Source organism: Rhododendron vialii, chromosome 8a, assembly GCF_030253575.1.
Source record: "Rhododendron vialii isolate Sample 1 chromosome 8a, ASM3025357v1".
Classification (NCBI taxonomy): domain Eukaryota; kingdom Viridiplantae; phylum Streptophyta; class Magnoliopsida; order Ericales; family Ericaceae; genus Rhododendron; species Rhododendron vialii.
The window spans coordinates 3,980,666-3,993,239 of NC_080564.1; the positions used below are offsets into that span (position 1 = coordinate 3,980,666).

At 40.4% G+C, this 12,574-nt stretch overlaps 2 protein-coding genes across 2 annotated transcripts; both read left to right on the plus strand.

The window, feature by feature from the left end:
• Positions 1 to 1,167: 1,167 nt before the first annotated feature.
• LOC131298430 (histidine biosynthesis bifunctional protein hisIE, chloroplastic-like) lies at positions 1,168 to 5,829 on the plus strand. The gene is made up of 5 exons (XM_058323890.1): positions 1,168 to 1,492; positions 4,284 to 4,529; positions 4,695 to 4,790; positions 4,880 to 5,031; positions 5,245 to 5,829. Exons 1-5 carry the CDS (start codon positions 1,331 to 1,333, stop codon positions 5,441 to 5,443), a joined length of 855 nt encoding a protein of 284 aa, XP_058179873.1. The 5' UTR covers positions 1,168 to 1,330; the 3' UTR covers positions 5,444 to 5,829.
• Positions 5,830 to 9,244: 3,415 nt separating this feature from the next.
• LOC131298431 (chalcone synthase) lies at positions 9,245 to 11,920 on the plus strand. Its single transcript, XM_058323891.1, is given in 4 exon segments — positions 9,245 to 9,506; positions 10,338 to 10,645; positions 11,059 to 11,653; positions 11,656 to 11,920. Coding segments are annotated over 4 exon segments (1,188 nt in total). The 5' UTR covers positions 9,245 to 9,316; the 3' UTR covers positions 11,751 to 11,920.
• The last annotated feature ends 654 nt before the right edge of the window (positions 11,921 to 12,574 follow it).

Consider the following 12,574-nt stretch of genomic DNA (forward strand, 5'->3'; position numbering starts at 1 on the left):
TTCCTTCGTTGACAATACCGAATTCCCCGACCGGACCGAATCTATCCCAAACCGAACCGAAATTAATACCGGTCGGGATCGGTCCCGGAATTACATACCCCGAACCTGATCGATTTCCGGCAAAACCACCCCGAACCGAACCGACTCGACCGAATAACACCCCTAATTAGGAGGTATAATAGAATCCGAGGCTTAGCTAATACCCTCCCATTTTACTTCCCAAACAAAGTCTTAGGCTCGAGCCCACTGACTAAAATGGGGATATCACAATCCCCATCACAATAATGCATCCAAACAGGCCCTTATTGTTTTCTCACAACCACTTAACCAAACTCCTTGGGAGGTGTTGGAGAATAATTTTTGCACTTCATAGTTTCCACCGTCCTATACTATAGCCCATTCCAGATTCTTAAATAAATACTTAAAAAATAAGAATTTATTTTCAAGTTTTAAAATAATAAGCTTGCAAAAATAAATTTTCAATTTTTTTTTGCAATGTTTGATAGATCTCATCGAAATCTATCAAATAAGATCTATATTACATATTTTTTTGATTTTAGTAAACCTATTATTTTTAAGCTTAAAAATTATAAATAAGTGTTTATTTTTTAAGGGGAAGAAGAACACACCTATTGTACTTTTCTTTTTCACTCGTATGTGATCATACACTCATTAAAAAATTATGGGGAGTGATTCTCTTAGTCCCTTGGAATTACTTTCGACAATTTGTATTAAGTTTTGAATCTTGTATCGTACCGAACGATGCATATTAATATTGACCAAATTTCGTATAAATTTCGTATCGTATATTTTTGATTTTATTCCGGCTCAAATATCGATCATACAGATCAATATACTGGACAGTATGATATGATATTCCCTTCGTCCATTTTTAAGCGTTCTTCTTTGAAAGTCAAACTTTTCAATAAGAGCATGAATTGTAATTTAAAATCGTTAACCTTTCAGAAATACCCTTTATAGGATAATTTAATGATGCATTTAATTTGATTCTTCGAATTTGAAAGGATCAATATATAAAGAAAAAAAAAAAAAGGCCTATATATAAATAAGAAATTTACTAGCAAGTTTTACACATGGGGTAAAGCGATACCAAGTGATAGTTCAGGGGTTGTTTAGGAAAAAAAGCCTATAGTCCTCGCTTACCCTCTCAAATCTCAGGCCCTCTAGAACCTTAAACCTAAACACGTCACTACAGAACCCCAATTCCCATCCGAAGAAGGTCTCTCACGTGAATTGTGTTATACCTATTCTGAAGTTACCGATTTTCATCGAATTTGGACTGTAGTGTCGTTGTATAGTGGTTGCTTTCATGTATTCCCACTCCCTTCAATCCGTAAAAGAATGTTCGGGAGGTCACCTCGTCTCGTCCAGGGGGGAATACCCGACCCGAATCCTCAAAAAGAACACACCTTGCGTTGTCTCTGCTTGTATTCCGAAACTGCATAAAGATCTTTCCCTTCAATCGCCTGAGGTACTCGGTTCTTAATCTTTGCTCACGTTCTCTTTTGCTAAGCTTTGTGTTATGCATTGAGTAATTTGCGACTGGCCTAGGCTAGAATATGGTTACAGGCTACAGCCCCTTTGGATTGAGTGTAGAGGTTCTCCCCACATCACTCATTTGAATTTCTTTGGTGGATAAAGACTTGGTTTGTGTAGTTTGATGTATGTATAATGAAATGGATAGTGATATTCAAAGCAGTCCGCGACTGGGTTTAGTTAGTTTTGGTGGAGATTACGCATTGGACCTCCATTTGTTCGGTGTTGTCTGTTTTCCATTTCAGTCCGAGACACGCTATGGGTTTTGGGTAGATTCTTTTATGTTTACGGGAAGGAGAATTTATCAGGGGAAATGTCACGCTATTGGATGATGAGACTCTATCTTTTTGTCTGTTTGATGGTCCAATTGCTGCTTTTTTCTTTTATGCATGTTTCAGTGGACAAAAAGGCATGGTTTGTGTATTCTGATACACAATAAGTGGAATGGATTATGAGATTAATAGCAGTTCGGGACATGGTTTGGTTTTCCTTGGATCTTCTGCGGACTGCTCTTTCCAAATCAGTTTGTTTGGTGTTGTTTGTTTTCCTTTCACTCCGAGACCCAGTATTTGTTTTGGGTCGCTTCTTTTATGTTGTTGGGAAGAGAATCTATCAGTGGCAATGTCACACTATCTGTATCTTTTATAAAGAAAAATATAGCAGTGAAACATGTTAATCTTGCAAATTAATTCTAAAGAAACATGTTAAGCTAAACATGTAACTTGTCCAAGAGCTAAACAAGTTTCTTTTGATTAAATTTGAAGATTAACATGTTTTTCTACTAAATTTGCAAGATTAACATGTTTCTTGACTATCTTTTTTGTTGATCTTCAACCACCTTCTCCCTCCCATGTCTCGATTCCACATGTCATGTATTGACCCTCTCTCTTGAGGATATTTTATTTGACAGAGTTGTAGCTTTTGTTTGAACTGAGTTGGAATGGTTATCACTTATCACTATCCAACCCGTTTGCCCACCTTGGTTCTTATTAGTTATTAGTACCATGTCATTTTTGGATGCTAACAGTCTGTGGTATAACAGGAAAAACATCATCTTTCCTTCCGTGTTACTAAACAGAATCAGAAGGCTAAATTTAATTTCAGTGTTAAGGATGATCTTGTTCTTGCACATTTTTATGTTCAACGAATGAGTGCTCAAGGCTCAAATACCAGACATAGTCAAGTTTCTACCTTGGTCCTCGTGGTTGAAACCGTTACAAGTCTGGAAAAGCAAAAATGGAGATGCTGAGTTGATGGATGGGTTTCTCATTGATCATTTCGAAATCTCTTGGATGGGGTCCATTGTTGCCTGATAATTCGCAACCAATAGTTGTTGGAGCTACATCTGGACCCTACATCTTCATGTAATTTGATTGGCAATAAAGTTAGACTGACCTTACTTGAAATTTTCATCTAATATCGTTCCCCCTCATGGTTTGAAAAGCTGTCTGTCCATGGTGTCCAGAAATGTTGGTAATAGAAGTTGAGAAACTCTGATGGTCAGGTAGTGGTCATACTCTGAAATCTTTGATCAAAACAAATTTAATTTCGGTTTTACGCATGGTCTGTTCTTTGCACATTTTTATTTTGAACAATTGAGTGCTCAAGGCTCAAATACCAGACATAGTCAGGTTTATACCTTTGTCCCCGTGGTTGGAACCGTTACAAGTCTGGAAAAGCAAAAATAGAGATGCAGAGTTGATGGATGGGTTTCTCATTGATCATTTCGATATCTGTTGGATGGGGTCCGTGGTTGCCTGATACTTTGCAACCAGTGGTTGTTGGAGCTACATCTAGACCCCACATCCTCATGTAATTTTGTTGGCAATAAAATTAGGCTGGCGTTCCTTGAAATTTTCATCTAATGTGGCTCCCTCCTCGTGGTTTGGAAAGCTGTCTGTCCACAATGTCTGGAAATTTGGTAACAGAAGTTGAGAAATTCCAATGGTCAGGTAGTGTTCATACTCTGAAATCTTTAGTTAATGAAAACACAAGCTCTTTAAATGACAAATTTAGTAATGACGACATGAGTAAGTCGAGGCTTCGAATTAATTGGACCTTGTCTTCTATCATTAAAGACAAACTTGGACTAGAGAGGTCAATGTAATTTTTGAGCTTGGAAATGAATTTAGGGTTTTGATTTTGGGTCATATTTCTGTGGCCTGACACCATAGGATACAGATGGTCAATTTAGCGTTCGTCTTTCTTTTGGGGGAAGGGTGGTTATGAATTGGAGCTTAGAAATTCAATTCTAGGGTTTCGGTTGCTTGTTCCCGTTCTAGTAGTACCTTTACGTGATCATTACGCTTTTCTTCGTTTTGGTGTGAAAGCCGTTAAGTAATTGGAAGGAATGTTAATATTTATGCATGTATCTTATGTTTAATACGCCTAATCATGAAGCTTATATGATGTTTGTTGGCCAGTTTTTGGTCTTTTCGATTGTTGCGTTGTTATACAATAGTGATGGTATTGATGGCTACTATTACTTCACTAGGCAAGGTTTTTGCTGTTTGAATATTATATCACCACCACCACCTGACTTCGCCAAGAATGGTTTATAACTAAGTCTTCTTGGCATCATATTTGAGAGTTTTTTTTGCTTGGCCATATTTGAGAGTTTATGACCTATCATTGTTACTTTCGTTCTCCTTTGTTTATTTTTCATTCTCAGATGACTCGACTTTTCTATATTAAACGGATGAAATATCTAACAAATTGAATTCTAGGTAGGTATGTTGTTAGACAGTGTGAAATGGGATGACAAAGGTTTGGCAGTTGCAATAGCCCAAAATGTTGACACTGGAGCCGTCTTGATGCAAGGCTTTGTGAACAGGGGTGCACTAGCAACAACCATTTCTTCTCGGAAAGCTACATTCTACAGCAGGTCACGGTCACAATTATGGACAAAGGGGGAGACTTCTCTGAATTTCATTAAAATTCATGACATTTTCCTTGATTGCGACCGTGACTCTGTAAGTTCTGATCACTTCCAGTAAAACTTATCATCGTCTGTATTCATATTGTTTCATCTCTTTGTGGAACTTTTATTTTTATTTTTATCAGCATCTCTTTGTGGAACTTTTTTTTTTTTTTTTGATCAGCATCTCTTTGTGGCACTTAATGAAACTATTTGTCAGATAATATACCTTGGGACGCCTGATGGCCCTACTTGCCACACCGGAGCAGAAACTTGCTATTACACATCAGCTTTTGATTTCTTGAAAAATTCACAGGTTTTCTTTCACCAGGATTTCGTCATTTCAAGTAATTGATAGGTTTTATATTTTCTGATTAAATTTGATTTTCATTGGCCATATAGTAGGTTGGGGAAAGCAAGATGGCTTTAACAACTTTGTACTCGTTGGAATCTACAATCTCCCAACGGAAAGCAGAACTAGCAGAGCCACAAATAGGGAAACCCTCATGGACGAAACGACTTTTGACTGATGACAAGTTGCTGTGCTCAAAAATCCGGTATCATGACTGATATATGTTTGACATTTAAATCAGTTTTTTCCTATTTACAATTCCTCAAGAAACAAGGCAGTTATTAGAGCAAATATGGTCCTAATAATAATAGCCATCTTGTTAAAGTCTGCCATAGATTTTATGAGTTCTGACTTCTGAGTGAGATTCAGATCAATATTTCACCTTTGTATGACCTGGAGTCTGAAATATTCTTTACAGGGAGGAGGCAGATGAGTTGTGCCGAACGCTGGAGGAAAAGGAGGACAAGTCGCGGACCGCCTCAGAAATGGCAGATGTGCTTTATCATGCCATGGTTCTGTTGGGGCTCAGGGATGTTAAAGCAGAAGAGGTTTTACAGGTCCTTCGACAAAGATTTTCGCAATCAGGAGTTGAGGAGAAGGAAAGTCGCAAACCATAATATTAAGCATTGAACTGATCACAAGTTGAATCATTCATTGCGCTACCAGATTTTGCACTTTCAAGCCAATCATGGTAATTTCAAATCAAACTGGCTTTCTTGTGTTCTAATGCTGCTTATCGAGAGCAGTTCAGTAACATGTCAATTTACTTGTGCTATCTTTAGTCTATGCTTTCGTTCAATCTCTACTCTTTTACTGTGGTACTGATTTGTATTAGTTTATATTGTCTTCACTTAATTTCGAGAGGTTTGGTGCCTCATCTTTTTTGGTACGTGGCCTTAACCCTTTACATTTTCGGAAAACTGTATTAAGGTGGAACATTCTTGTGCACTCTTGATACTCAAATTTACTGATAAGGTTTGTGGAGTTTGTCATTTTCGGAAAACTGTATTAAGGTGGAACATTCTTGTGCACTCTTGATACTCAAATTTATTGATAAGGTTTGTGGAGTTTGTCAGCAGTTTATGTAATCCTAGGCTGTTCTTGCACCTTTACAAGTCGTTTTCAAAGTAGGATCTCTTCATGTTTCGTTACTCAAACCAATTTTTGTTACATTTTTCCCTAGAGAGAGATGGTTTTATTTTGTTTTAGGCCTAAGGGCACCAACCAGTACATGGATGATAGTCGATAGATAGTGTACATCCACTTTAGCACATCAATCCTGTTGTTGCTAGTGGAAACAAGCCCAACTTGGGCTAGCTGCTGGTAATACCGTTTGTTTGATGTGTTTGGAGTGGCAGTTGGTTCCAACGCAGTTGCCCAATTGGCCGAAGCTATGAGAACCACATTGCGCCTATGACCTGGACGTAAAAAGATTTCTGTGGTTCGCAATGACCTGGACGTAAAACTACTTCTCACCCATGCCCGGCCACACATAGCTCCAACTCCTTCTGCCTTTCCATGGAATATTAAGGCAGAAGGTTATGTTCCTTAGATTTTTGAAGGTTATGTTCCTTTCACAGCCCCCTGCCTCCACACCTGCCACCAGTGCGATGCTCCATACCAACAAGACCAACTTGTGCCATTGACTTGTATCTTCGGCCCATTGGTCTATTAATGTTAGGCCGAAACAACAAACTCTCTGAAGGGGTTTTCTGATGGAGGATGATGATTGGTGGTTTATTTGCTCGGCTTCATGGATATAGACGAAGAGATCTCAGAACATTGAAAGAGTGGCGGGGAAGGAAAGCGTCTTTTAAAAGTTTGAAATAGCTACTAGTGCCAAAACTCCGAAAGAAAATTTGAGCTGGCTGCTGCTCTCTCTCCGACGCTGCCACGGTTGGCCACCAACAGCAATGCCAAATTTGTGGTGACCTAAGATTGCCATGTCTTCTTTTACTAAGATAGTGATTCAAGATTCTAGCAAATGGTAAGGATCAAGATTTGCACGAATACCAGTTTCTTTGAGCCTAAGATACATTAATGGTCTGAAACTCTCCATTCTCTCTGGATTTCGGGAATGGGTATCACATCATTGCTTGTTTAAAAGGAAATTTTCAAGGATTTTTTAAGCATTTAGCACAGAGCCTCTCCAGCGGAGACATCACTACAGGGATGTTGTGCTCCATCCGAGGGATGTACTTTGTGATCCAAGCCGTCAAAAAATATTCTTAATGGTTCAAATTTCCTACAAGTATTTTACATGTAAGATATTTTTCTGAAATTTGGATCATTAATTGTAGAGATGGACGGCTCAAATTGCCACAGTACTGTAGCAGTGCAGATCTGACCCAAAATATGGTCAAAAGTGCTCAAATGTGGATGCTCTTAATTTAGTAGTAGCTTTGACAATGAATGTGTGGCTTGTAGTAGAGTTGCAAGAAACGGATCCAACTACCAGCCCTATTTGGAGAGGTTCTGGTAAAATTCGCCATTCCACGTGGGTGTAATTGGCCCAACTCCCCATTCGAGAACTACTCTTTCATTTCTTCACCTGTTTTTGAGTTGTTGGCAACAACTAAAGAACAAAAGGGATTGGAAATTGAAAAGCAATGCAAACACCAATGACGTCCTTTATTGAAATGGGCTTTCACCATTCTATGTATGAAAGGGGATAAAAAAATAAAAATAAAAATACTTCTAAATAAAACGAAATCATTATTTTTATTTATTTTTGCTGTGTTACTAGTTTTTTTTCCGGGTATTTGTTCTCGGTATCTATCTATCAATATATTATAGAAATGTATTTGAGCCTCCCAAGCCTCCAAACATTCATTCCTAATTTTGTAGATTTTTCATTTTCTTTTAATTTTTGAAAATTGAGAGAGTGGTGTGCGTGTGGGACAGGGAGACAGGAGAGAGAGAGAGAGAGAGAGAGAGAGAGGTGATAAAAAACGTGGGGGAGGGGCTGTGAATAGTGGAGATTTTAGGAGATTGGGTTTGAGTTTTATTATTACATAAAAGAAGAAAAATAAAACAAGAAAGAGAGGGAGGACGTGGGTGGTTGGGTGGAGAGAGGAGGAGTTTTTCAGTGCCGAGCGGGCATTGCCGACGTGGCACCCGCTTGGCGCATCTGAGTCTTCCGATTCACTTTTGGACGGCTCGGATTAAAATCCTCTCTCTCCTCTCACCCAATATTTTCTCTCTCCTTTTTCTCTTTCTAAATCTGAACCGTTCAAACACGCAATGAATAACTCAGATGCGCGAGCGGACACCACGTGATACCCGCTCGGTACTAAAAAATTTTCCTAGAGAGAGAGAAAGAGAGGGAGTTATGTACGAAACAACAAATATTTTCACTCCAACGTTTTTTTTCTTTCTCATGCATCGAACAGAACACAAGGCTATACTATTATAGAAATGTAGTTGTCTCTTGGTTAACAAATAAAGAGAAAATAACTGATGAATTATATTTCATTCTTATCAAAGATACTAGCATTTGTGTCCGTTTGATGGACGAGATAAAATAAACTACATTAATTTTTTCGATCCCGTACATCGAACGGGTACAACGCTAGTATTATGTATGTTGATGGATGATTAATTTACCAAAATGTGTTTCTTTTAAGGGAGTATATTATGGATACTTAACATTAGAACACGTGTATTTTTTTTAATTTTTTTTTGAATAGTAAGTAGGCTCACCTATTAATTACATGAGTTGAACGATTAATGAACTCCGCTTTGATTTTTACCGACGCTATTAACTTCTGCATTATTAGACATTAAGAAACAAATTGACTTAATGAAATGTAACTTAAGCTTAATTTTAATCATTTTTGTTTATTTGATATATTTAATTTAATGGACAAATGTTACAACAAAATCTCTGGTCGGTAGGATTTTCTATTCATTATGTTGTCAAAGGCGAATGAAAAGTGGAGAAGGGCTCAAGTTCAATCAATTTCTTTAGGTCCAGTTCATAATATCTGGTTTTAATTTAAACCCAGTAATTGATGGTGGAAATGGTTGTCAGAAATCAATTGAGATGCATATAAGTGGGCCTCGAAACTTAAATCATGAAAAACAACAGTGGAGAAGGAAATCCCAAAGGATTGGCTAAGTGGTCTTGGTCTGAGACTTGATGTTTGCTACATTCTAAGGTTTCATGTTCAATTCTCCTTACCAGCAACTCTTAGGGCCATCTCACCCTACGCGTAAGCATATGAAAACGGTTGTAGGAGGGGCTGTAGGAATTAATCCGAGATGCGTGTAAGTTGATCCGGAACAAATGGCATGTAGCTCCGTGCCGACCAAATGTTTAGCAAAGCCTCCTCCCATCCCAACGTCAACGTGGTCTCCAGCTACCCGTCCGTTCAACCTACCCACATTCCCGCCTCACTCAATATAAATACGTCCCCACACCCAGCTCCAATTACTCACACCTTCCACTCCAAATAACTAGCAGCAAAGCTAACTCTCTCTAGAAAAAAATGGCTCCTGGTGGTGTGTCCGTGGAGGAAATCCGAAAGGCCCAGCGGGCACAGGGCCCAGCGACGGTGTTGGCCATCGGGACAGCGACTCCTGCTAACTGCGTTAACCAGGCCGAATATCCCGATTACTACTTTCGGATTACCAACAGCGAGCACAAGACTGAACTGAAGGAGAAATTCAAGCGCATGTGTAAGTACATATATACCTACCTCTCTCTTCCTCTGTCGTGTGTATTTTATTAGCTGAATTAGGATATTTGTACGTTGATTTTCGAGAGAATTAAACAAATAGATGTTCGAATTCGATTGAAGTATAGATGTCTATACGTGATCATGTCTTTTTTGTCATTCAAATGTTGGGTAGTTTTTCTCCATTGACACCATGTAGCACGTTCTAGGTTCCTAGATCTCATATAGATTTTGGCATTTGAGTGTCATGCTATGCAAATTAAGAAACTATTGCGGTGGTAGGTCAGGCTTTTCTGTGCTATTTGTCAAACCTATAGAATGGGAGACACTCCAACATCTCCCTGTAGAGTAGAACCGTGTAAGGTGGCCGGATTCCGCCGCATATCTCAAAAAGATGGCTCGAATCATAACCGGGTAATGGACAATTTAGTTTTGTATGTGCTCGTATTCATTCCAAGCCGTTTATGCCGAGATGAACGGCTAAACCGGCCACTCTGCACCTATTCGGGAGCTGTTTGGTAGCATCCTCAAGTCCCAAACCTATATCGCCCGATGACTTATTAGATACACAACACTCTAAAGACAAAGATTGGGATATGTGGGTGGATGCCGGTAGATATAACCATCGTTTGTGGATTCAGCGAGTCATTCTTCTTCCAATTGCAGTGCAGAGAAATAAATATTTTCCAAATCATCTCATTTCAACGTTTTGAATCCACATACTAGTAGCAAAATTAAAATTTGTACATGAAGAGAGCAGCTCTAATATTGTCTAAAGCATTTTATGGCTATGTGCATGTGTGATGAATCTGTGGGCTGAATTCCGTAACAGGCGAGAAATCAATGATCAAGAAACGCTACATGTACTTAACCGAAGAAATCCTGAAGGAAAACCCGAGTGTGTGCGAGTACATGGCCCCGTCGCTGGACGCTCGCCAAGACATGGTTGTGGTTGAGGTCCCGAAACTGGGCAAGGAAGCTGCGACCAAAGCCATTAAAGAATGGGGCCAACCCAAATCCAAGATCACCCACCTTGTTTTCTGCACCACTTCGGGTGTCGACATGCCCGGTGCCGATTACCAGCTCACCAAGCTCCTCGGCCTCCGTCCCTCCGTCAAGCGCCTCATGATGTACCAACAGGTAGTTGCCACTCTCAAATTTTACTACTTCTATCTAGTAAGATCAGGTGATATTAAATTTAAAGTAATGATTTTCACCCTCTCTTTCTTGATAAATGCGCTGATTTTCTTATTCTGTAATGAAAAAACACATCCCTAAAAGTTGCATTAAATATGAAAAATCTGTTCATTTGGAAATACTCAGTTCGGTTTGGATTTTGAGAGAGATTTTCAAAAATAATGAATAAGAAGAGATCGGAAAAAAAAAATCAGAAATGGTGCAAAGAATTTTGAGACCCAAAACGAAGAAGCCCACGACGTCTTTATTGTATACATGAAATTTGTTCATTAGCTTAATAACTTTGTACAATTGGGTGGTTCAATTACTTCAATGAACCTCATAAACTAACACATCAACTTACTCCTTCCAAACAGGGCTGCTTCGCCGGCGGCACGGTCCTCCGCCTCGCCAAAGATCTCGCCGAGAACAACGCCGGCTCCCGCGTCCTCGTCGTCTGCTCAGAAATCACCGCCGTCACCTTCCGCGGCCCCTCCGACACGCACCTCGACTCCCTCGTCGGCCAAGCCCTCTTCGGCGACGGCGCAGCCGCCGTCATCGTCGGCTCCGACCCCTTACCGGTCGAGCGCCCGCTCTTCCAACTCGTCTCCGCGGCCCAGACCATCCTGCCTGACTCCGACGGGGCCATCGACGGCCACCTCCGCGAGGTGGGGCTCACATTCCACCTCCTCAAGGACGTGCCCGGCTTGATATCGAAAAACATCGAGAAGTCTCTGGTGGAAGCCTTCACTCCGATCGGCATCAGCGACTGGAACTCGTTGTTCTGGATCGCGCACCCGGGCGGCCCCGCGATCCTGGACCAGGTCGAGCTGAAACTCGGGTTGAAGGAGGAGAAACTCGGGGCGACCCGGCACGTGCTGAGCGAGTACGGCAACATGTCGAGCGCGTGCGTGCTGTTCATTTTGGACGAGATGAGGAGGAAGTCGGTGGAGGAAGGGAGAGGGACGACGGGTTGGAGTGGGGCGTTCTTTTCGGGTTCGGGCCGGGTTTGACGGTGGAGACGGTTGTGCTCCATAGTGTTCCGGCACAAGGCGTTGCGGCTCACTGAGTTGATACTGGAAATGGCAGCAGAGAGAGAGAGAGAGAGCGGTGAGGGTGAAAGTTATGTGTGATTTTGTGAAAGGTTACTACAGTTTTTTTTTTTTCTTTTGTTTGTATGATCCGCGATTACTAGTTATTAACCACCAATAAAACACTGTCACGTTCTCATGTTATGCATGTCGTTGTGTTACTAGACCTCTTCCTTTTCTTTTTCTTTCTCTTTTTAATCTAAATCCGTGATGATCAATTGATTATTAATGCGCGCTAAGTAATAATATTTGGATGATAACCAATTTGAAATCGGAGATATTCACTTTGTTTGCATGTGTATGTGAGGTGAGGTAAATGTGGAATCAAGTCACAACCATCTCTCGAGCATATCTTCCCTTCAAACTATAAGAGATGAGTCCTCGTACAAAATTCATTAAAGCTTTTTTATAAAGTTGGATGTGTCTCAACACCAAAAACAGAGCCCTCTTTAAGCGTACACTTGACACCAGAACTTGGCCTTCTAACCTAATTGGTTTGCTCAAGATGTCGAGTTCATTCTTGACAGTTTCTGTAGGGGGCCGAAATATCCGAAGGTTCACCAGGTCAAAAAGGGGCGATGAGGGTTCACACGTTGTTTGACCCATCATCCAAGCTATCACGGTTCGCCTTCAAATAAGTCTGGACGTCGGCTGGGCCGAAAGATAGACAGAACCACGAGTACTTCACCGAACAATTATAAGCAACATCCGAACGTACGACACATAAGTTCGCTCGGGGCTTTATCAAGCGCACGGATACGAACTTCCGTTTGTTCTGTGCCTCGGCCGGGATATCATACGC

Excerpts from the sequence above, each read along its gene's own strand:
- LOC131298430 (XM_058323890.1), top strand. The coding sequence starts at position 1,331 with ATGTATTCCCACTCCCTTCAATCCGTAAAAGAATGTTCGGGAGGTCAC. Across the intron at positions 4,530-4,694 it reads TTGATTGCGACCGTGACTCT|ATAATATACCTTGGGACGCC; the intron begins GTAAGTTCTGAT and ends ACTATTTGTCAG. Across the intron at positions 4,791-4,879 it reads ATTTCTTGAAAAATTCACAG|GTTGGGGAAAGCAAGATGGC; the intron begins GTTTTCTTTCAC and ends GCCATATAGTAG.